We start from the raw sequence: 26,007 nt of genomic DNA on the forward strand, positions 1-26,007 counted from the left end.
ATGATGAGGATGTTACATTCCAGAACAAGAAAAAATCTGGACTTAGACCGGACCCTGTGGACCAAGACCAGAACCAGAAAGTCGTACAAGCTTTCACCCGTTTCATTATATGGTTCTATTCGAGAAGTGGCCAACAAACTGGGCAAATCAAAGCAAATCAAACGTTGATCGGGCCAAGCAAAGAAATAGACTAAAGCCATATTCTTCTTTTTCTACCAGCCGAGAACCGGGGAGGCTCTCGTCGTATTAAGAATTCCTCTCCACTGTATTCGGTCCTGGGCTACTCGTCGGTACTTCGTTGAGCGTTTCGACAAACGCAAGTCTGTTTCTACCTGGTCTAGCCATCTAGCATTTTGGGATCCTCTAAGCCTGTTACCGGTTATATTCTTGAAGAGGACGGATTTCATTACACAGTCGTCCGGCATCCTTGCACCGTGGCCGGCCCACCGTAGTCTCCCAACTTTCGCCAGATGTACGATGGGAATCTCTCCAAGTATTTATTACCTGCAACTCGTGTTTCATATGCTACAACACTCTCCATTTTCCGTTTGTAATCCGCCAAAAATAGCCTGCAACACCTGTAGTTCAAATGCGGCAAGTGCACGTATGTCTTCCATAAATAAAGTTATAGTCTCAAGTCCGTAGAAGACAACTAATTAGAAGTTTGTACATTGTAAACTTTGTACGGCGGTGTTTGCTCCTTAATCAAACAGTCTTAGGGAGGGAAAATTAGGCTCGACTTCCAGCTTGAATGCGTTGTTGATTCTCCTTGCTCGTATTATTGCCGGCGGTGACACGAGATCCCAGATATATGAACTCATCAACCACTTCAGGTTTAACAGCCTTCTATCTGTGGGAGGCGAACGTTGTTCTCTCTGAAAACTTTTCCCTTCATATATTTGGTTTTCGACGCATTGATTTGTAACCCAATCCTCCCAGCCCCTGTTATTAGTCTGGCGTAGATTGCTTCCGCCGTCTCGAGGTTCCTAGTAAACCAATGATGTCGAGGTCGTCTGCGGCTAGGCTAGGAGTTGGGAATTTATCAGACCGGCTTCATGGAGAACGGTCTACAATGGACCAAATCGACGAACTCCGAATCCCCACGTATCACCCGTTCATTGATTTCAAAGCCGCATCTGATAGTGTAAGCCGACAAGAGTTATGAAAAATTGTCGGACCTATTCGAATCTCGCAGGGGACTTCGACAAGGGGGGGGGGGTCTTTCCTGCTTGCTACTCAACATTGTGCTTGAAGGTGTTATAAGACGCGCGGCGATCGAAATGCGGAGCACGATTTTCAATAATCCAGTCAATTTGTTTGCAGTGCTGACGACGTGGATGCTGTAGGCAGAACATTTGAGGTGGTGGAAGATCAGTACACCAGACTATAGCTAAGCAGAGAAGAATGGGTTGAAGATAAATACGTCTAAAACGAAGTATATGCTGCCGGGTGGGACCAAGCGTGACAGAGCCCGCTTAGGCAGTACCGTGGTAATCGACGGGGATCAGCTTGCGATAGTCGACGAGTTCGTATATACCTTGACTCACTGGCAACAGAGGACAATAATACCATCCGTGAGATTAAAAGACGACTTATCAGCGGACGTCGGGCCTGCTACGGACTTCCCAAACGCTTGCGGTTGAACAATCTGAGCCCTCGTACAAAGTGCACATTGTACAAAACGCTAATTGGACCGGCTGTCCTCTGCAGGCATGAAACGTGGACATTGCAAGAGGAGGGCCTACGTGCACTCGGAGTTTTCGAACGGCGGGTGCTAAGAACCATCTTTGGCAGCGTGCAAAGGAACGGTGCATGGAGACGAAGAAGGAACCGCGAGCTCGCGCGTCTCTACGGCGAACTCAGTATTCAGAAAGTGGTTAAAGCTGGACGGATACGTTGGGCAGGACATGTTGCTAGAATGCCGGACCACTGCAAAAATGGTTTCCGCATCTAATCCGGTAGGAACAAGAGGCTAAAGAGGTGACAAGACCAGGTCCGGCGAGCACTACGAGACCGCGGAACTGGAGACCATCTGTCATGAACCGAATTAGATAGAGGAGTTATGCTACGTAGGCCTTATCATAAGACGTAAGGCCAAGTAAGTAAGTAAGTAAGTAAGGACAGAATAGGATCATGGCTGGATAGCATCTAAACGACATGGTTTTTATGATCGTTTCATAAGCCCAGTGTCGACAAACGTACGCTTAATAAAGTTATTTGAATTTACCCTAAATTTGAAATTAGTTTTGGAAAGTTATCTGAAATTTTCTTAGCAGTTTTTCTCTAGGCTTTTTCAACTTTCCGAGCACTGACGACACATGCATACGCTGATCGGCTACTTTGAATCAATTTTCGTACCTTGAGGGTTGCAGCTTAGAAATAACAAAGTTGATAGTATAGAACACGTTGGGGGGCTCCCTAGCCGCAAGGTTACCGAGTCTGCTTTGACAAGCGAGTGGGCGTGAGTTCGAATCTTAATAGAATCAAGCCATTCGATGTCAAGTAACTTTAGCATGGGTTTATTCTCAGGCCCCTCATTTACCCTTCCTTCATGCTGAATTCTATATTTACCCTCTGAAGCCTCTTGATAGTGCAAATGTCCCTCCTATAGTTAAGTGTACTGGTCAGAGGTATGAATGAATCCTCGCCAGGGACGGCTATAATATGGGATAGTACTAGCAGCGAGGAATAAGTGGGTAAAGTAGATCAAGTTTTGAAGGAAGGGTAAACCCCAATACACACAAGCACGCATAAAATTTAATAAGCATATCGCTCACTCAATAGCGATTATAGCAAAAAGAAATGCAGTGCAGGTCATACAGCAAACACCCGGGCGATATCACAATAGATCAACTATACTGGTCGCAGTGATGAGTCCACACATGAAAAAAATAGAACACGTTCGAACGGCACGGGACGGAATGAGCTTGCTTTTTAGATCATTGGCAGTATTATTGCCACCAATATTTCCTCTGAAAGATTGAAATTTTTCCCTAAAATTAGCCAGTTTCATTTTAAGTTGAAAATGGAAAGGACAGTGTTTCACTTCCACACAATTGTTCATCCGTGCCTAGCCCTGAATGTTTTACATAAATGAGCTTTATGGAGTTTAGATTCTTACGCATCAGTTAATAGCAATGGAACGGGGTTTCATCAGCCAGGTAGAAATTTAATTTTTCATTTAAATAAGCATAGGCATAAACATAAGCATAGGATACCGGCCGTGCTACTCCGTTATTGACCAGGACTGATGAAAATTGCAAAATGATGGCTGGGAAAAGCACACTTGGGACAGCACACTATTCCTCATTGTAATTTAATTTTTCATTCAAATATATATTAATTGTAATTATTTTTGGAATTAACGGCTATTTCTCTTTATAGCGTATTCTGATTTTAATAGTTCGTCCGAGCTGAAACTATTGTAGTAAAATTAAAATTTCTCTGTATAGCTTGAGGATTTAATAACTCGTCATTATTTTCACATAAATCTAATTTGGATTTTTTGATGAACAATTTGGTGTTGACATACTAAACGTTTTATGGCTATAAAAAGGCATGAAATGTAAATACGTGTAAATCAAATTAAACGAAAAATGCAACCAGTTTTGATTCATCAAAAACTCTAATTTAACAAACACCGAAACATTACTACAAGCGCGCGCTTTCGACTATCGCTTTTCGAGTTTTAAGCAATCATATGCGCCTGGGTTGTGCAACTGGTGCAAGTTACAACGCACCATAGTTTTCCGGATCTCGGTCTCGAAAGCGATTGCATACACAGCGCATTCCATAACAAGAAATCCAAAACCAGTTCCTACACAAAAATCAGCTTCCTACCTAACTAATGAATCGAGCGGCCGACGAGGGAAACCATGCCGCAACCAAAACCTACCTTCACATGTTTGGCACCCAGCAGTCTCGCTCGAATCAGTCCGGATCGTTTGCCGGTTCGCAGCACGTAGGTGCGCACCGGTAGCGTCTGGACGTAGTCCTCCAGCTGCTCACCGAGGTGTTCCCGCTCGCTGGCGTCATCCACTAGAATGATCTCCTTGAGCAGCGGCCGGGGCGACCGGTTGATGACACTCCAAATCGTTCGGAGCAAGGTACTCCACGCCTCATTGTGGAAAACTATCACTATCGAAGTGGTCGGCAGCTTCGCTGGGTAATGTTTCTTTTTGCAACTGAAAAGGGAGAGCGAAAAAACAACAGTCAGTATGTTTTCGGAAAGTGATCGGTACCTGAAAAAAATCCATAATTATTTGCCAACTTGGACATTTGTTGGATAGGAGTGAGCAGCATTTGGTTGCTTGTTTAAGTACAAAAAAAAAGGCGGACATGAAATGGTAAGCTCTCGCTTATTGTCAGAATGAAATTTCCAATCGTAAGGTTTTTGTTTCATTTTCACTGTCTTTCCTGTCCTCCAGCTGTTGAATGCTGTGGTAGAGCATCGAATATCAGCGGGTGGGGGGTGGTGGTAGCATGCACAATTCATTTCAAGGAAAGCTCCACCGCTCGCAACATGATGGCGATAATGAAGCCTACAGAGACGTTCTGTGTTGTTATTTTTAGTAATTGGATATTTCGGTAGCGCCATTTTCCCGTCTTTGACAGGTGCTTTTTAAAGCTCTTTGTTGTGAGCTGTCTACATCACGCTTCTATGGAAATGGTACCGTGTACTGAATTGTTCTTTTTTTGTTGTACGAAGATGTGATATCATTCATTTAATCATTCATAGAAATAAAGAGGATGAAAGAGAATTTTCTGCATTTTAATACATAGGTATCCTTTTCCTAATAATTAAAGATTTTATTGTGAGCATTTCTCTCTACTTTCTGACAGTACACCGGATTCTCATGGACGAAATTAAATAAGTATTCAATTAAGTCAATTAAATCATTCGGATAGAAAGTATTTTGATGTACACTGAGATGAAACGACCCACTTTTGCTCTCGTTAATACTGTCAAAGGCATACTCAACAAAAAAATTACACGTGATAAAGCAGGATCCTGTTGGAGGCTATGAAACGATAAATGAAATGTGGTTACGTCAGTTCCAGCAGCATCCCAGAAAGGTACACCGAAATATATTGTCTAACATGACAACCCGAATAAAAATGTATAGCGAAAAAACATTAAATTTCACTGTTACAAACATTGAAAAACTTCGAAAAACCACATTGCAACAGTGAAAATCTTTGTATAAGTTACACTGAAGTTACCATGAATATCGCTGTTTTCACAGTAAATTTTAATGAAAACCGCCAATTTTACAGCGAATAAGGGGGTGATTAAGTGATGTAACACTAAATTTTTCGGCTTTTTCCCATACAAATAAAAACCAAAAACAGTAAAATTTGTGGTACATTCACTATAAGTTTTACACTGTTTTACAACGAAGTTACAATGAAAGTTAAGGTGAGTTCTGAAAAAAAAATTGAAGGCTTTCGGATTATTAGGACAAAATAAAACCGGTTGATTAATTACGGTATTTCATGTTTTTGAAAAGATATGATGACAATCAATTTGATAGGCTTCGAACTATTATGATTTTCGAGCCGCATTCATCGCTCATATTAGGAAAGTATTAGAGGTCAGTACACCTACATAAACAAATTCCGCTCTTTCCCATTCACGCCTTATCTCAATCTGTTAGATCCTATCGGCTCTTTGTTTTATTACTGTCTTCTATCGTTCCCTTTCAATTGTAAAATCTACCGTTATAAAAACTTAATTATATGCCTGACACCTCATTCGATGTCAAGACGTAGAAACAACGAGGTTGGTCTATTTCATAGGAACGGAGCCTTTCCCCGAACACCCGCGTTAAGAATCGCGGCTAATATGTTGACAGACGAACAAGTAAGTCGCAAGCGCCTGCATAATGTCGTCGTCCCGCCAGTAAAACGAATTAGATTAAACTTCTCGATCGGTGGTTTCTACAGTAGACGGAGGAAGAGACACACTTTGTGTCTACAAATAACTCAACCTGCCAAGGATTGGACCTTAGATAGAGATTATTTCCTGCTTCTAAACAATTTGCATTGTTGCCGAATTATATGAAAAATTTTCCAAGAACGGTACAGTGAAGTTACAGCATAAAGTGTAGTAAACAATAAAATTCATTGTAATCGTAAAGTTTTTACATTAATATGAAAAGTGAATTTACAGCATAAAGTGTTGTAAACAGTAAAATTCATAGTAACCGTAATGTTTTTACATTAATATTCGTTATGCATTTCTATGCGGGAAGTGAGGTTGAAATCAAACTTCTCTGTGGGATGTTGCTGGTACAGATATCGTAGAAATGCGAATCACGTCCTGCCGTTGTATCGGTTGCCAGAGCTAGGAGAAAGCGCAATGGTCCGGTTCTGTGATGGCTCGTGTGAACTTTTACAACTTCGAAATGGTAGAACAGTAGGTGGGTACTCGATGTGTATAGAGGAAAACGATTTAGCAATTGGCATGGGAAATATCTTCTGCTTAGTGCTTGTCACAGGACAGTTTCATGGTTCGGATCTACATGAGTAATCCATCCGGTTATGGTTTAAAAGAGGAATATTCAGTACTAACAGCATCACGTCTAGACCAAATAAGTGACATTTTGAAAACGTGTGCGTGTTTGTTGGGATGAAGGTGAAATGCTTGCTACCTTAAAAGGGTCAAAAGAATTGTTGAAGAACCTTCAATAGATCTCAAACAAGAAATTTCCGATAAACCGTTCGAATATAGAACGTTACGAAAGTTAGCCTCTTTCAGGTTAAATTATTTATCGATTTTTTATTTTACCTTTTAACAAAATCAGGCAGACGAAGCCCGAAGCACTGGAATGAAAAGCGTACAATTTAAAATCAATCGTTTTTCAACATAGAATATGTCAGAGAATATACCAAAAATAAACGGAAACAATTTCTTTTCAATCAACTCAGCGCTTGCAAGTGTTGTACTTGAACCGAAAAAAAAAGTATATTCATATAAGTGCACACCACAATTTCTCCATCCATCACATTTGGAGGATTGACAGCGCAATCGATTGCGCTAAAATATCCCCCTTCCGGCTGTTAAAATTGGATCGATTTCGCTCTGGCAAAACATTCGCGGGCTGCCTGGTTGATGTGGAATTCTACTCACGCTTGTATTTGTACAAGTGATGGGCCCCATGGAAATTAATCAACCTCAATAACATGCGAAAGGATTAGATTGGGCCAACTACAACTCAAGGGGTTTCGACATTCGAAAGGCTTGTCATGTCAAGACACGAGCTGCGCTCTAATAGCTCGACAGGGAAATCCGTCTAAATATTGAGCTATTGGATGTAATTTTGTAGCAATGTTGCTGTAGTGTGAAGACGGCATGTTTCGATTTAATCAAATGTCTAATGCCAACAAACCCTTGCATTGTTAACTTCTCAACATATCGTGCCTGTGCAGCTGTATCAGTTGATTGATAGACAGGCCTACGACGAAACGAAAGTCGTGTACCACTCTTTTTAGAAGTTCTGGTGACAGTAATCAACCAGGAAATCGACTGTGGGTGGTTTATGTAAACTAAGGAAGGGATAAGCATCTTGATTTGCATGTTGCAATCAATCAGAACAAAATCAATTACACTTACTCGTGATGCCGCACGTCCGTCAGTGACCGATTCAGCCAGATCATATCGCTGGCCAGTAGGTTGAACTGATTCTCCTTGAACTTCTCCTTCATCAGCTCCTGCTGGTTGGGTGGAATTTTCACCGGTTTGCCTGTGGAATAAAACAAATCATCTCCATTAGTGTTGCAGCTTATTAACACTGTGCGTGCGCGCGTGCACAGCATTCTGGGTGGCTTTCCGACCGCAAAAGGAAACGGGGAAAATTATTCAATTAGTAACACTACATTCATTATCACAGGTTTCGTACCTGTGCACCACCGTCCTGAAGAGCAGAATGATATGCTGCTTCTTGCTAAGTTTATGATTAGGATTCATAATGATGCCAATTTATAGTGGAGAAGAGAGTTTTATGTTTAAGAATTGTAAGATGAAAAGGATCCATTTCCAGCATGGCAATTGCAGCACAAACAGTTCTGTGACTCATTCAATCACAAGTTAAATAAAATCGTTTGATAAACGAGCAACTGAAGTGCATTTCGGTTGAAAGCAGTTTTTTTTAAGAGAAGACCAAGTTCGTTTACAATCATTACACAAGCCATTAAGTTTAAACTTTTCAATTGAATTTGGATGCTTGGTAGGATGCTATTAGTTGATGGAATAACATTGATGGTTGTATCAAATTGGTGATGGTTGTATCAGAATCGAAGGAATTGAGAATAGAATTGAGTTCTCAGAGACGTCCGAAGATTATTTGCCGAACCATTGAATTTCAGTTGGTTGTCTGCGTCATAGAAATAGTCCCTGTCAATTAAACAAGTTGCGCTATATTTACCCTTCTATTGGAGCGATACCATCTTTTATTGTAGAGCAAACAATTAAGTCTAATGCAAGTAGGCAATCTTGAAAATTGGATTTATTGTTTATTAAGTATATTTTTTGGCAATTTTTTTCTTCTTTTTATTATCGAGATTTTCAGCCGTAGGCTGGTTCATCTCGTTTTTGGCAATTATCCAATTTTACGTACTGATAGATTCTAATTCTAATAGCTAAATATTAGAAATAAATTAATCCAAGTTATCACTTTTCCAATACGGTTTACTCTCAGGACATCATATTGGTCTAGGTACAAGTAACACAAATAATCCTTGACCTATTGGGACGGGGAAACTTTCTTTCTAAAATGGAAATAAGGTCACTGTAAACCTCCCCTCCCGCCTTTGAAATTGGTTTTAAAAATCAGCGGCAAGAAATTTGTTCTGTGGGTTATAAAGCGTAAAGAATTGGAAAAATTTCTCTACAAAGGATTATCGCTTTTAATTCACGTGGTGCGAAAACTATCAACCGTACACCAGACACGCCAAAGCTGGCCTCCTCTACTGAACATAAGGCAGCTAGATAACCCGAAATCTGCCGAGAACTTCACACGCGAATACTGGATGAGGCACTGCCTTCTTCCGAGGAGTTAGATGCTTCAAACCTCGATGACGGTTGGGATAGAATACGTTCGGCCATCGGAGGTGCCGCTACTGCGACACTAGGTGAAGAATCCCAGAGTATACAAAATAATTGGTTTGCTGGTGAATGCCAACAAGTGGTGGGGAGTAAAAAAATTATTGGCTTGGAAAAATTATCTAAGCAATGACATTAGGGAGAATTTGACCAAATCCGACAACGACGATGACGACGACGACCGACGAGCAAGAAGCCAGTTGACCACGGTCATGAGGAGTAAAAAGTTCCAGAAGGAGGACAGAGATCGTGAAGGTTTAGAACAGCCATGTGTAGTGACGAGAGAGGGAATCTAATCACAAACGAGCACTAGGAGGTAGACAAGCGGCAGCAGTTTTTCGATGAACACCTCAATGGCCAAGTTGCAAAAGGAGGTGGAACGGAAGTTAACCCAAAAGAGTGTCCATGGAAGATAGTAATGTCCCAGCACCTGAGCTCCAAGAAGTCAAACGGGAAATCGGGTTGCTGAAGACCAACAAAGCCGTTGGTAAGGACCGCCAACCGGTAAAGCTTTATAACCATGGCCGAGAAATGCTGGCAACGGTTCTACACTGGGTTATTTCCAAGATTTAGGAAGAGGAGAATCTACCGGAGGAATGGATGGAAAGAGTGGTTTGTCCCATCTACAAAAAGGTGATCGGCTCGACTGCTATAACTATCGCGGCATAACGCTGGTAAGCGCCACTAAGGTACTCTCCTAGATCCTGTTACGCCGGCTGTCACCGATAGCACAGGATTTCGTAGGAAATTAGCAGCCCCTTCATGGGAGCTTTTGCAGAAATGTGGGGGGTACAATATCTCCACGCATCACATCTTTATTGGTTTCAAAGCAGCATACGATACAGTCGATCGAGACCAGCTAAGGCCTGGCCCCAGGCCGCTGAGTCGTCCCACGGCCGACGTTCCAGTATCTCAGACCATAGCGTAGGATGGTCGGCCTCCCAGCCGAACATCCAAAGTAACGTGGGCGACGGCGGTTTGGCGGTCGGGGACGAAGTGACGGTTACGAATGAGGAGCTCATTGAGATCGCTAAATCCCTAAAGGTGAGCAAGGCACCGGGGCCAGACGGAATCCCGAATATGGCCATTAAAGCGGCTATGTTAGAGGCTCCCGAGTTATTCGGAGCAGTAATGAGTAGATGCCTGGAAGCTGGCCACTTCCCGGACAGATGGAAGCGACAGAACCTCGTGCTGTTGCCGAAGCCGGGAAAACCTCCGGGTGTTCCCTCGTCATATAGGCCGATCTGTCTGCTCGATACTGCCGGTAAGGTGCTGGAGAAGGTTATCCTTAACAGACTCGTACAGTACACGGAGGGTATAAACGGTCTGTCAAGGAATCAATTCGGCTTCCGAAAAGGCAAATCTACGGTGGATGCAATCTTGTCTGTCACTAAGACAGCCGAGGTGGCAATCCAGCGCAAGAGGACAGGTATCCGCTATTGCGCAGTTGTCACGCTTGACGTGAGAAATGCGTTTAATAGCGCTAGCTGGGACTCCATAGCCAACTCGCTTCGGAACGTCCAAGTGCCGGTGTCGCTGTACAGGATCCTGGAAAATTATTTCCAGAATCGTGTGCTATGCTACAACACGGAGGAGGGTCAGAAGTGCGTTCCAATCACCGCAGGGGTTCCGCAAGGTTCCATACTGGGCCCGGTGTTGTGGAACGTCATGTATGACGAGGTGTTGAAGCTAAAGTTCCCGGTAGGGGTGGTGATTGTCGGCTTTGCGGATGATATCACCCTGGAAGTCTATGGTGAATCTATCAGAGAGGTTGAGTTGACGGCTGCCCACTCTATAAGCATTGTTGAAGATTGGATGCGATCCAGGAAACTGGAGCTAGCGCATCATAAAACGGAGGTTATCGTGGTGAACAACCGCAAGTCGGTACAGCAAGCAAAGATCAGCGTCGGGGACTGCACTATTTCGTCAACGCGGTCCTTAAAACTTCTGGGAGTCATGGTCGACGACAAGCTCAAGTTCGGGAGCCACGTCGACTATGCCTGCAAGAAGGCTTCCACAGCTATCTCGGCATTGTCTCGTATGATGTCTAATAGCTCTGCGGTATATGGCAGCAAGCGAAGGCTATTAGCCAACGTGGTCCAGTCTATACTTAGGTATGGCGGACCGGTGTGGTCATCGGCGTTAGGTACCAAAAGCTATCTAGCCAAGCTGGAAAGCACCTATCGTCTCATGTGCTTGAGAGTGGCGAGTGCGTATCGCACAGTCTCACATGACGCAATCTGCGTCTTAGCAGGTATGATGCCTATTGGCATTATCATCAGCGAAGACGTAGAGTGCTTCAACCAACGTGGAACTAGAGGCATACGGAGTACCACAAGATCGGCCTCGATGACCACATGGCAGCGGGCATGGTCTAATTCCACAAAAGGTCGGTGGACACATCGACTTATCCCTGAACTATCTGGGTGGGTCAACAGGCGCCACGGCGAAGTCAACTTCCACCTGACACAGATTCTGTCAGGGCATGGTTGCTTCAGACAGTATCTGCATAAGTTTGGGCATGCGGAGTCCCCCGCGTGTCCCGAATGCGTGGATGTTGAGGAAACGGCAGAACATGCTTTCTTCATATGTCCTCGTTTCGCGGGCGCGAGAAGCAGCATGATGGCAGTGAGCGGACAGGACACTACCCCGGATAACTTAGTCCAAAAGATGTGTTCCAGCTCGGACATCTGGGGAGCGGTCAATGCGGCTGCTACCCAGATTGTACTCGAGCTACAAAACCACTGGAGAGCCGATCAACGGCGAATAAACAGCCATAGCCTAACTACCATAGTCCAGTAGTTATCTAAGCGAGTGCATTAAGCACAATAGCCCCTCCCTGAAGTAATACCGATAAGGTGGTTCCAGGGGGGATTGAGGCTGGAGACTCGAGTAGGGTTTTAGTGGGTCGGGATCCTCATGCCCCATTAGGGGGGTCGGGATACCTAAACCCCACTCCCTGAGTTATCTTCTCAGGTGTCTGATAGTACCGTATCTTCTAAGGTGCTCAGCAGATTTCCCAACTCGTAAAAAAAAAAAAAAAAAAAAAAAGACCAGCTAAGGCAGATAATGCTCGAACACAGTTTCCCGGGTAAACTGTGGTAACTGTGGATCGAGTGATGTGTTTCATACTCATCTTAGGGATACTCTCGAGACCCTTCGAGACGCAGCGAAGGTTGAGACAAGGAGACGGCTTATCCTGCATGCTGTTCAACATCACTCTTGAGGGGGTGATCCGACGAGCGTCATCGCAACGAGAGTCACGATTTTTACCAAGGGTAGCCAACTCCTAGGCTTTGTAGATGACTCAATCTACACTAGTCTAGGAGGATTGGGTTAAAATAAAAAAAATAAATAAATAAAGGGAAGAGGCTCAAAGGAATCAAACGCGTGCCTCCCACGGACGCTAACCGTTGACGCCGACGAACTAGAAGTGGTAAATGAGTTCGTGTATTTGATCGCTGGTGACCGCGGACAACAACACTTTACCCTACGGTACGATCAAGAAGCATACGCCGCCATACGAGGCTGACGATGTACAAAATCCTTAAGGCCCAAAAAGAATGCTGCGTCAACGCATCCGTCAGCGTCAATTTGACAGTAAACCCATGGGAAAACTGTCAGAATAACGCTGAGGGACGCGTTGACGCAGCATTCTGTTTGGCCCTCTGTTAGGCAAGGCCAGTAGTTCTTTATGGACTTGAAGCCGTGATTCAGCCCACGGAGAATTGATGTCTTGACGGCCCGTGGCGAACAACTGTCGAACGTTGCTTCCAGCGGCACACAGAACAGTTTCTCGCCGTCATCGGGTCTACCCGGTCTAGTTTCGTAATGAACAGTGCACGTTTATGATTACGTGATGATTTCGTTGGGTGCTCTGCCGCTCTGATAACATTGAGCCTAGTCGCCATTGATCCTCCACACCTTCTCGCGTTTGTGACAGGGCTCCTGAAATGCCACGATACCGATGCCACCATCCACGAAATTCAGCAATCTGCTTTGTCAAGTAGCAAGCATCCATCCTTTGTCCATGCCAAATGTTCGGAGTCGAATTTCCTTGATTATTCGTAGTAAGGTAAGTTTAGGTAGGTTGTCTTACTAGAACCACACTACGGAGTTTCCTGGTGGGGCTGTCATCACAGCTTTAGTATCGAGACAACCCATTTGTTAATTCAGCGGCCCGCTCCGGATGAAGCTCTGTTGTGAGCCGCTCCTAACCTGGAGTACAACCGCGCACTTGATTTAGGAATCGTCAAGCTATCAAGAACTGCCCTTGATATGAGAATAGACGCTCAAGCATGACAATTCTTTTCCTCGTTCCTACACTCAGTATTCGCAGAAATGTCTCCTCTGTCGGTATACGACCATAGCTTCCACCGGGATTTGTTACACGATCCCCACTATGGTTGCACTGCACGTATTCCGGCTGATACCACGAGGAGGTAGAGATAAAAGTTGCTGGATAAGAGGCTAAAGACCAGTAAGGAGTCTATGTTACATATACAGGTACGCGAGGCACCGACGTTACCCACTATCCAGTCCTTCGCCAACCCGACATTAACTGATAAAATTAGTGTAAGATGCCTAGTTTTTCCTCAGCCAAATACTGCCATCGAAATCCGCATGTTATAACTTATCTGGGCGAAAAAAGAACGGCAAAATGCCCTTTTGTGGCAAAAACAGGTCGTGTTGCTGGTTGTGGTAGTGTGCAAGGATTGTCCCTTGGAATCCCTATAAACATATTTTCTTTTGTATCAAAAGATTGTACGTAGCCCAGCGACATTCAAATATATTGAGATAAAGGTTATTTGTAGAAAAATCCCAACTGTATAATGTGGCAGACTGCGATGGAGCGGACACGTAGCCCAGAATGTCCGATGGAATAGTAACCCTGCCACCTGGTGGTAAACCCACCTAGGCATTTCCACTCATATCAACCCTATTGAGTACAGAAAAATGTGACAGCCTTATCAGTTGATTTGCAACTGCAATGGCGAAAACAGTCAAGCAACTGCGCTCGACGCTTTGTTCGTACTGCTAGCTCCATCCAGGAGCAAAGAAGTTGGACATCGTTAGATACTTCGCGTCTGCTAGATATTGCCGAGCCGAACGCATTTTGGGCGCTGTGCGACTGTAAAGAGTAGTAGAAGCTGAAGAGGAAGACCGAGAGCAATGTGGAGTCATTGTTCTACCACACCTTGGGCCGGGTGGTCGGTGCAACGAGCAAAATTATTTTTATTATTTATTTTTATGCGTAAGCGTCAGTCAAGGCTTGCCGTGTCTGAGCAGCACTCAGCAGGAGCAGCTTAAAGTGCTCGTGAAAAACATCTTCCCGACAAAACATGATATCGTGGTTGTAATGGATGGCGAGACCTACTCGACGCTGCAAGATAACGACTGGCAGTGGACCGGATACTTTACGTATCCTATCAAGGAGGACGTCAAATATATCCCGCACACCAAGTCCCCGAAGAAAGGTCTTTTGTGACAGAGGATCAGTGAGAAGAGAAAGTCCAAACCGCTGTTCTTTTATTCGGAGCTTGCGGTGAACGCGAAGGAGGATGTGGTCTTTTGGCCGGATCTGGCTTCAGTCCATGTTGTGTTTGTCTTTATGAACCTTCAGCGTGTTGCTGAATTGACCAAAGGGAATTTCCAAAACATTGCGCAAAACACAAAATCTCAACTAAAGTGCAATACACATTTTAAACTTTTATTGGCTCACCGTGTGCCATCTTGCCTCGTTGGCCTTAACCATTATCTCCTACTCTAACCTCCTCTATGTCTTAAGCTAGCATTTACAAAGATGTCATTTTTCTTTACTCACGGTGCCTCATTCTCTCGATGAACAGTCTCGCTATACTCCGGTCCTCCCGGTGACGTGATCTCGGCTATTGATCTTTCTGCTGCTGCATGCCAAGGCGCTTCACTAGGCAGGCGTCCCTGCGTAGTTACTCAGCCCAAGTACCGATTCTTGTTTCGTATTTATTGTGCCAGCGCTTGCCGACCAATTCCTCCTGGGGTCAGCGGCCTGCTGTTTACTTTCGGCAAGGACGATGAATTCCATCTGTTTGCTTTCACGTAAAGACGATGTCCTTAGTCTATCTTGGCTCCCGACACAAACGGTGTCCTACGTCGGTCTTAGCTCCACCCAAAGACAAAGTCCTACGTCTGTTCTAGGTCCGTATTAATTCGGTCTCCTACATCGGTTTTAGTTCCGGATGAAAACGGTCTACGGGGTGCTTCGGCTCCGCAAAAAACGATGCACGGTCTGTTTCAGCTCCGCATAAAAACCCTGTTATAATACGTAATTTTGCTATAAAATCTTGTTGCATCTAAACTCTGATTGTACTCACTTCCTTCTGGAAGGTCTGCTGGATCGTCGAACCTCCCTGCTGAAGATATGGCTGTCGTGCTTTCAGTTCCGATTTTTATCTGCCGGGAATGCACGCGGTTGTTAATTTTCTCGTAACGATTAGTGGCTGTAATTACCTCTTATCTCGCTTTCAATCCTAAATGAATCCTAGGAGATCTTTGTCTCGGCATGAGTTTTCGTCTTCTGCCGATCGCTGTAATCTTCAGACGGGATTGACGTATTTTTTTCGAATTTGGATCGCTTCTTGCTGGAGCGGTTTCTCAGCTCTTCTGCTCCCTTTCGACGAATCAGTACCGTGCTTTTACAGAAACTTTGACGGTACACGTGGTCGATCTCACTAATGAAAGGTAGGTCGCAATTAGTCCCTTTCCGCTGATTTTATATCGATGACATTTACCTTTTTCTATTGCCGTCCGGAGCGATGTTCCAGGAGCTTTTTATTTGCTAGATGGGCAAGATTTTTTCGCGCACTGTTCTCAAAATGGACTATCTGTCCTCGTGGCTTGAGTCGAAAAGAATGATAATGGCGTTTTATCATTATTCGGTGAACTGTTTACTGCTATCGGTGTGCACTCCAATGAACCGAAACTGATCGTTTTTGTTTCTGCTGCCTTGTCAACCGGGGGACTCTACAGATCGTGCGTACGATTAATCGCTAATCTATTATCGTTTATCGATATCGTCGACTACGGTTTTGCTCTGTTTGTTAACAGTGTTTCCTTATTTACAAATATATTTTTACAAACGTAACATCCATTATGTCAAGGGATCACTGGAGGAGATGGACCGACTGAAGACAAACGTTGAACCAAAGACCGCCCCCAACTCTCCCAACGTCACCCAGCTGTGTCCGATAGAAGATTTTTGGGCGAACCTCAAACTGTGGATCTACTCCTATAATTTCTTGGTCAAAACGGAGAAGCAGCTGATCGCCAGGATCACCGAAAAGCTGAAAAACATACCGATATCCATTTTTTCATTCATTTCATCTTTTCTTTTCATTTCATTCATGACTAGGGCTCTGGCCAACGGCCGCAAGGCCGCACAGCAGGACGTCGTATCATTTGTGTAGAAGGCTTAATAAACATAGGATTTAAGAAAACATTGATCTGCTGTGTTGTCTTTCGTAGTTTTTTCCCCATCACGATGCGTGCATTACCCAAAACTGATTTCATAGAACCAAGAAGAGGCTAGTAATGTGATGTTCCAAAGGATCGAAGAACAGCAGTCCAGGCGGACAGTGCTGGAAAACCGTAATTCGTTCGGCACAAGATTGATAACGGACCGTCGTCGACCATCGTGAAATAAAAGTAAGTTTTAATTAAAATTTTTCTTGTCTCTGTTTCAGCAATAAACAAACAAATTACCGACAGTGATTCTCCGTGACAGAGTATTTAAAATTAAAACAACAGACCAGTTGTAACATCTAACAGTGAATCACGAAATAAATGAATGATATATGATAAAATTTCTAACATCGAGCTAGACACAGAAAGTTGGATCAAAATTACACGACACTCTATTCAATAATATTTGAAGGTCGTCTTTAAAAAAAACTTTCAATGAATAGTCTTGTCGATTTTTAACAAACTTCAGACTCCAACTAACAGCTTCTCTGGCATCCGAAAATTTGCAAAGAAACTCGACTAGCCAAATTATAAAGTAAAAGAAACAATAACCATTGTGTGAAGTTTTTCGTAATCTCCAAAGTGTTCGGCAATGTTTCCTACAAGGCTCGCATAACTTTTAACACCTTATAGGTATATTGGGGGATCAATCGTCCACTTTTTCTAGAGCACTTTACTCTCCAGACATCAGTTTCGCCTAGGTTCAAGGGAAGAAAATATTCTTCGACCTGTTGGGACAAGGGGATACTATCATTTTCTTTACTGAAAAGACGGCGTATGTTATTATCATTGCAGGCTTGAGAAGTATGGAAGGAGTTTACACTTACATTGGTCTATTAGTTCATTTGATTACACTTGACATTTGACAATTTATCAACAGTGAACTTTCTCTAATGGAATCAGTCCACAGAAAAATGTCCAATCCATTGATTAAAATTTCTGGTGAATTTAACAAAATAATTGTGTTAAAAGTATCTAATTAAAATCGAACAATTTTCAGTGTCAATCGCGTTTTCAGATTTTCATCTCACGTTCGCAATTTCCGATTAGATGCAGTGCGGTGCCAAAAAAAATTAGCAATGTCCTGTAAACCACTGAACAATATCCGAAAAGGACACAACCACACACTTACCCATTTCACCGGGCTTGCCGTAGTTTTCGCCGACCTGCGGGACCGGGCGCCACTTTTTCAGCTCCTGTGGGCGGTACGTCCGCGGCATCGAACTGTCCGGTCCTTGCTCGCCCAAGTTGTTCGAATTGGTATCGATCTCCTCCTCGTCCACAATGGGGTCGTCATCCTCGGCGAGGCTGCCCCGTCCGGCGGGATGATGACGCAGCTGTGCACTGTGCGGTAGCTGTGATAGTGGGATAAAATTAAACAAGCAAGTGAAAATTAATGTTTGTATTGAAAGCTGGGCAGCAGCAGAAGCTGTGGCTGTTTCGTTCGGGGGTGATAATGAGCATATCATTGGCAAACAAGCAAATATGTAGCTTCCGATGGTGCTAGTCGGCACTATTTAGTTGTAACTGGTGTTTCCATTTTAGCATCCGTAAGTGTGCGTTGAACGGACATGGAAATCCGGTAATAATTGCTGACCCACTGACATTAGCAAAATGTCAGCTTTATGTTAATTTATTGTGCGTTGAATTCATTCAACTGCGCTCAAGTGTATCGGTATTTCAATTTTCAAGATAAATCTATTATATTTGTATGAACTTAGACAGATTTCGGAAACAGTTTAGGCAAATTAACTGAACAATAGACGACAAACGAACATGAAATAAATCCTGTTTTTGATGCCATTTCCGAGGACATCAAGAGTGTCGTCATTCACCAGTCTACAGCATGATTTACTAACAAGATAGCGAATGACTACTAAATAAATTTTATCATGTCATCCGTATTAAGATGATATACATTATTGCTCATATGAACAGAGTTTGTTCTCCGTAAGGATAACAATGGAAGCAAAAAAAACAGTCTAAGCTGCTTTATTCATACGAGGAGCCACTGGCTCAGGCATTTTCCGTCGACGGAGGCGAAGCAGAGAATATAGCAAGACAGAGCAGTTACCTAAACGATAGCCTCTGCCTAATACCATAAGTTTCCATGTAGCCTGCGAGTGGAAAGGAAATTGCTTCTAAAATTGGATGAATATTTTGAATTTGTGCATGTACCTGTACCTGTAGGTTCGTACGTACATAGATGAGAAGAAAACAGTGAACCTTTTTCGGTCTCATTTTCTTGGCAGCTATGCTCATGTAAAACTAAGATATTTTCTCAGGTTAAAGTTTTCGAATAGATAGAAGTGCGGTATGTATATGGTATATGTATATGGCAGTGTGTGAACGAGAGTGAAATGGGATGTTTTAGGTAAAATAAGCACACTTTAATATTCTTCTGAGTATATTGTTTTGGAAGATAGTGAAACTGTTCCGGTTTATGAAAGTTATGCTTACGATTATTTTTATTCCTTTCAAGATTTTTCTTTTATATGTTATGCTCTGATTTGATTGAATGTTTTATTTTGAATGATTCTAGATCAATTTTTCAACAGAGACGCAAATGTTGGTTCCGCCTGTTTAACATACTTCAAGGATCGAGGCGGACAGCCGAATACAAGGCAAAAATTCACAATATTTAACCTTTTAAAAAACGTCATTTTTATAATCATAAAGTTTATTAACTTCGTTGATTGTGCATGCTTTTAAAACTTTCAATTAAACTTTTAATTACATGTAAAATAATAAAACCTCGACAAGTGCAGCAGCCCAAAACAGTTACGATAAACAGTACAGAGCTTTGGTAATTTTCCGGTGCGTGCAATGATCGAAAATTATCATCCGCAATTCACGGCGGTTTCGGGCTTCGGATGCAAATAATTAATATATGGCCAGCTCGCTCGCTGAAAGGAAAAGCACACCAGGAAACAATTTGCGGCGATTTTCCGTTGAATGTGTCAATTTCACCACCGACGCCGCGTTGCACCGGTTTGCTAATTTGTGCGATGAAAGCGCACTCTCTCTCCCCCCGGGTTGTTGAGAGTTGTGTGCGACTTGAACAAATTTGTTAAGCGGAGAATACCCCCGACGGATTCGAACATTCCAGTGGGTGGCCAAATTCCCCCCTTCCAAAATCATCCGGCGCACACCGGATGAAATGTTCGTCGCTTATGGCACTTCCAGTCCGAAAATGTGTGCAATTCGTTTTTATATGCGTGTAAATAAGCAAACACAGCGGGATATTCCAACCCTGGCCACCCAATTGTCGGTTCTCAGATTGGACCGGGGGGTTTCTCTCCCTAGCCATCCGGAATGGAAAGAGGAGCAAATTGAAAACAGAAAAAACACAAATTGGAATAAACGTGATGGTAAAACGAGCGGCCTACAAAGCAAAGTGACCATTGTTGGTGAATATTTCGATGTTTTGAGCTAAGCGCAGAGCGATGCAGTTGGATTGCTGTAGATTGAGAAAATTTGCTGTCGTTTGGCTGGCTGGCAGTTCAATGTCTAGCATTGGGGGGTATTAAAAACAATTAAAACTTTTCCATCAATTATTGGCGTTCGCTCGCTGTACATTTCGGAAACAACGTCGGAAATTTGTAGGACACCGTTGTGTTTATTGACTCGCACGGTAACGACGATCGGAATACATAATTAAGCATTCGGTGCAAGCAATTATACATTCATCACTACATTCGGGGAACGATGTTATCACGTGTGTGTATATCATTGCAGTCAATTCCCAGGAGAATTCCCAATTGTTCATAATATCGATTCTAATTGAGTAATCGACTTCTAGGAATGAGTCGAACTAGAAGCACCAGTCGGTAACTATTAGGGGAGAAATGTGAGTTTGAAACATTTGAAAACGAAGGAAAGTTTTGTTACATTTCTGTCATTTATTTGAAGAAATGTTCATTAATAAGTCAAAGCACGTACTCAAAAAGAAAGCTGCTACTCTACTTTTAAACAACCTGAATCCGATATCACGTAATAAACAAGCTGCTAGTTAGAGATTGTCATCACATTTGTTTAGTTCTACCAAAAACTGAAATATTCGCATTCAAACTGGGACCATTATTGTTAGTTATAACAAGCGTTTTCGTTAAATATTCTGTCCGCGTTCATTGTGCTATTGAACTACTGCTTTACCTTTTACCATTGTTCGGCAATGTTTCAAGTTATAGGTAGAAAATATAACAGAAGAGCCGTAACTGGATTGTGCCCCCCAGGCTCTGGCAGCAGCAGCGGTGTCGTACCGGGACGGAGCACGAATTGTTCTAACGAATAAAAGCAAAGCAGCTTGGCTTGAATCAGCTTCCGGTCACCACCACATAATTGCCTTGCTTTTGTTCGTTATCTAACAATATGGTCAAGCTGTTGTGTTGAATTCGATGAAACAAACCCATTATTGCATGATGGAGAAATCGTCTGATTTGGGGATTTTCACTAATATACTAATTGAAAATCGCATCATATTGATCTGAAGCAGGGTAATTAGTAAGCATGTAGCTGATGTTTTGAATCAAAATACTGTTAATTATGTTTATCTTCAATAACACAAAGCACTACCAAATAGCTGCTGAAGAGCTTAATCTGTTCAGTCAGTTTTACGATACGCCCAATTTATTTGTAAAAGTAGAAAATAAATCTGATATAAGCTTAACTTGCATTGTAGCCGCGTAGTGATTTACTCGGAAGCTTGCAAACGTAAAATTCTCTTGTGCGAAATGTGATGATCAATTCACTCAACCCGCTGTCGCCTTGCTAACTTTTCTGCGAAAATGCCGAATGCCCACAATTTTTTTTTATTGAATTCCTCTTTCTGTGAATCTATCTGTGTGTCTGTATGTATCTGTGTATAAAAGTGAACGTATGTTTGTATGTTTCGCCATAACTCCAGAACGCCTTGACTTTTCTCCACCAACCTTGGCAACACGTTCCTTGACATAAGGGAATCAGCACTGCCAAAGGGGAGGGGGTTCCCATCAAGGGAGGAGGGGAAGTCTAAATAGGTAAAAGGAGTTTCATTTCTCTTGTATTTAGACCGATTGCAATTGCGCAAGTGGCTGGGGGCGGAGGGGTTATGGTAGAGAGGGTTAGGAAGGAGGGATGTGTGAAAAAATCTTTATTTATCTTCTGTTATAGGAACGCCTGGATGGTTCTTTATCAAGCTTCGCAAACATGTTCCTTGACTAAAGGATCAGCGCAGGTAAGGTGACAAAAGGGAGAGTGGACCCAAATAAGGGGGGGGGGGGGGTTCCAAATAACTAAAAGAAGTTGAGTTTCTCTTGCATTTAGACCGATTGCAGTTCAGTTGTGCATGTGACTGGGAGGTAAGAAGGGGGTCCACCGAGAAGGAATATATGACGAAAAAGATTTGTTCCGTTTCCTTAACAGGGCTACGTGACAGAAGAGGAAGCTGACTGGAAAGAAGCCAACAAGAGGGAGGGACGAAGAATGTAAGTATGCATGTATGTTCCACCATAACTCCGGAACGCTTGGATGGTTCTTCATCAAACTTGACACTCATGTTTTTGGCATAAAAGATTTAGCGCAGGGGAGTTGACAAAAGGGGAAAAGGGTGACGAAGGATGTAGACACATTCAAGTGAATAAAAACGGTTTCGTTTCTTGTGCACTCAAGTCGCTTTTTACGCGAAGGATACGTCCCGCGTAAAAAACACCGCGTAAATTTCGAAAATCGCGTAAATTCCGAAAACCGCGTAAAAAAACCGTGTAAATTCCGAAAATCGCGTAAAAAAATCGCGTAAATTCCGAAAATTGCGTAAAAAAACTTTGTGGATTTCAACACTGCGCGAAAAAATAGACGTTTTGAGCACATCCGCGTAAATTCCGAAAATCGCGTAAAAAACCGCGTTAATTCCGAAAATCGCGTAAATTCCGAAAATCGCGAAAAAAAACCCCGTAAATTTCGAAAACCGCGTACATTCCAAAATTCGCGTAAAAATAGCCGAGTAAAAAAACCGCGTAAAAAGCGACTTCAGTATATTATGAGAATGTTCGATACAATAACAGATGTACAAGTGGCTGAGAGACAAACGGCCCCGAGTGAGATTGTGTTGGTAGAAAGTCCCAATCTCGCTGCTTCCCATTTAAAAGCAGTAAAGGCTTCCCGCCCAGTTAGCTTTGAGGTACGATGCTGGTCTAACAAACCAGTCATCATATGTTTGAATCTCGGCTAGGCGGTGCTTGCTAGATAGAACCAGTCGGATCGTTGCACTGGCCCCGCAGTTTTCCTGTACTCTAACATCGTTAAAGAACGGTCAACGACGGATCAAATGTTTACGCTGCGGCAAATAGGCCGTGAGTGAGGCCAGTCCTACAAATACCCACGTTTGTTCGGTGACTTTAAAGCTGCATATGATACCTCCGACCGTAATGAGCTATGAGAAATCATGGACGAGAACGGCTTGCCCGGGAAGCTGATTTAATCTACGAGTGCTGTGTGCGGATTTCGGAATGATTGTTAAGTGCATTCGAATCTCAGAGATGGCTTCGTCTAGAGCTACAAGGTGTTATGAACTGAGTCGAGTCATATCATCCGCAAAACAAAGAAGAATGTGCGATTTCGTGATGTCCCATTCGTTTCCACGTTTGCTCTTCGTATTGCGCCTTCCAAGGCAATTTTGAATTACAGGGTAGAAAGTGCATAGAAGCAGAAGCAAGCTTCAGCTCATCTAACGTCACCGAAAGCAGCTCCATCAAGCGTTCAAGAATCAGGTTAACTAATATCGTCGGAAAACCATGTTTTAGCTTTATCTGCCACAGCTCATTTCGTTGGATTGAATTATACGTCGCCTTAAAGTCCAGAAACAGATGGTGAATCTGAAAGCTGTTCTTCCGGGACTTGTCTAGTAACTGATGCAGGGTAAACATCTCATCCATCGAGGAGCAACCCTCACGAAAACCAGCTTGGTAGTCGCCAACGAAGGACTTCGCTAACGTTCTCAGTTTACAGAACAAGATCCGGTAGAGCAGTATTATCCAACGCCTTGATTGTTTTTACGAGTTAAAAATAGGGCAAATGAGGCCATCTAAGCACACCTTCTACATTTGTTTTTCCTCCATGATCCTGACAATGGTTCGGTGGATTGCTTCGTAGCCGCTCGCGCCACGCTTAGAAGAAGTTCAGACAGATCGTCCTTCCTAGCAGCCTTACTGCATAAGGAATGTTTCACGAACTCACATATTCATGTCTTAACGCTATTTTTACCACCGAAGCTCAAAGAGGTTTATCTGAATAGCTTTTATCAAAAGATTGCGTACAGCACGTTTCTTTCACGTGGACCTGACAAAATTCTCCCTATTGCCATAGAGCTTAACCTTGTCCGTGACGTGCTTGTCATTGGATCTTGAGAGTGATGTTAGTTGGCCTTACTTCAGTTACGGATAGGGTTGTCAGTTTTTTGTCCCTGCGGCAACATTCCCCTGCCCGTCAACCATACTCACTTCTTACGGTGAGCTTCGAGACGACCGTCTGCACCACGGTTTGTTGTGTGCACCCATTTTGTCCGACGATAACCTCCAAGATCTGTCCGCGAATCCAGCCGTTTCTTCTGTTTACAACCGATAATAACGACTAGAAAACCGGACTCAACTGCCTTGGTTTCTCCAAACCACTTAGTTCGTCTAGTGAGGATCGGTAGGTACTCTCGCACCCACCGGGACCACAAGTGATTTAGGTTTTACTGAATTGGATCCCAGAAGTTGTGAGCCGTTCTTTCAGCTGCCGACATATAAACAGGTAATTGTTTGACACCACTACTGCTGCCGAGTAAGAAATGGTTCGGCTTCAACCCGTCCTGATTTTCCGATTCTAACGGTAAGTAGGTCAGTGGTCGCTATTCACGATAGATTCGGCTTCAATTAGGTACATGCGTTTGAAGGCTTTTTTCACCTAGCTTCCTGTTTTGGGTAAAACCAGTCATCACTACCTTTACTGATCGTACCACCCAAACGCTCTTATCGTTGATAGAAAAATGGGCGAAATGTGCAACAGCAAAATGACAAAAGTTTAACTCCTCCCACCATATTCGCCAGAGGTTCCTTCCGCCTTTCATTAATTTTGATCAACGCAAAACGTTCTTTCTAACATACGTTTTGAAAATTGACTTGAATTTTGACATAACCTCAAAAGCCTCAAAGCCTAGTCTTGACTCGGAACTCTTTTGCTGTCAGAAAGATGAAAATAGTAGTAGCTGGATGATACAGAGTACTTCATTCTTTTGTCTACTTTCCCATAAAAACAACATTGGAACTAAGCTATTTAATTTAAAAATGTCTAGCACTCTTTGCCGCACATATAAATTTTTCAAATAAAAACATTTCAAATCAGGTACATTTTATCTGTAAACTAATTTTCGAGAGATGCGTTAAACATTAAAACAACTTTCAACTAGTAATAATTGCCCCTCAGTTGTATCTCGCTTGTTACTGCCACTGCGCAAAGTTCAGATTAAAAATGGTTAGCAATTTCACTAATGATTATGGGAACTTCAAATGGAAATTTTCGCTAATAGTGAGAAAGCTAAGTTTACGTATTTCGATGCTGAACAAAGCTCATTGAAGGGGAAAATATAAAACGTGTATGGTTCAATTGTTTGAGTGGCATCTCATCAATTTCCTAAAGCTGAGATGAGCGATAGTGTCGGTAATTGAGTTTGGCCCTAAAGTGTAAATAAGTCAAGGGGTTTTCATTGGAAAACAGTCGTATCTGATTGGGAAAAAGACGGAAATATTTTCAAGGAGATGAACGGCCATCCTGCAACATTCAATTTTCTTTTTGTGCATAAAAGCTAAAACAGAAAATGCAGTCTTTTTTACAGTTTTCTAAATGTCTTTCTTTTAATACGCTTCTTGCTGATATTAACTATTTGAAAAAAAAGACGAAATACCCCAGCGAAATGAATGATGCACAAAATCATTTATTTTGCTGGATTCGTCATCGTTGAGTTGTGCGCCATTTTATGTCAGCACTAAAAATGCGCCAGAGGCGAGAGTGGCATCAACTTTAGCAATACCAGCCACCGCACTGTGTTAACAATTGTCTAATTTGGTGTTTACTCAAAAACGTCATTCAAAGCATAGTTTCTGTGTGAAACTTCCAACTTTGGTTCTAAAATATTCAAACTCAGTCAAGCTCGATGCCATGGCTTGCAGAGTAGAACGATTTCGCTTGGCCCTGTTGCTGCCGCCACTTTTGTCAACACTCTCACTCTAATGGCCTGGGGGAATTAATCATACCGGGTGCGTGGCAGCGGCGACGTTGCCCGGGGGTATCTGCTGCTAGCATCATCTGGGCAAATTTTTGTTAATGTGCTGCCGTTGCCACCTCCTTTTTTCCCAACGGAAAATCAACCGGCCAGAAAGGGACCAAAG

The 26,007-nt window shown here is 42.9% G+C and overlaps 1 protein-coding gene across 2 annotated transcripts in view; it reads right to left on the reverse strand.

Annotated features, from left to right (window-relative positions):
• LOC128744000 (polypeptide N-acetylgalactosaminyltransferase 5) overlaps positions 1-26,007 on the reverse strand; it is a 129,161-nt gene that overhangs the window by 22,434 nt on the left and 80,720 nt on the right. For both annotated transcript variants that reach the window (XM_053840734.1, XM_053840733.1), the window contains exons 3-5: positions 17,736-17,958; positions 7,616-7,745; positions 3,896-4,184 (exon numbers count right to left, since the gene is read on the reverse strand). In XM_053840734.1, coding sequence (XP_053696709.1) covers positions 3,896-4,184; positions 7,616-7,745; positions 17,736-17,958 — 642 coding nt within the window. The remainder of the gene's footprint in view (positions 1-3,895; positions 4,185-7,615; positions 7,746-17,735; positions 17,959-26,007) is intronic.

The sequence above is a fragment of the Sabethes cyaneus genome, chromosome 3, assembly GCF_943734655.1.
Source record: "Sabethes cyaneus chromosome 3, idSabCyanKW18_F2, whole genome shotgun sequence".
Lineage (NCBI taxonomy): Eukaryota > Metazoa > Arthropoda > Insecta > Diptera > Culicidae > Sabethes > Sabethes cyaneus.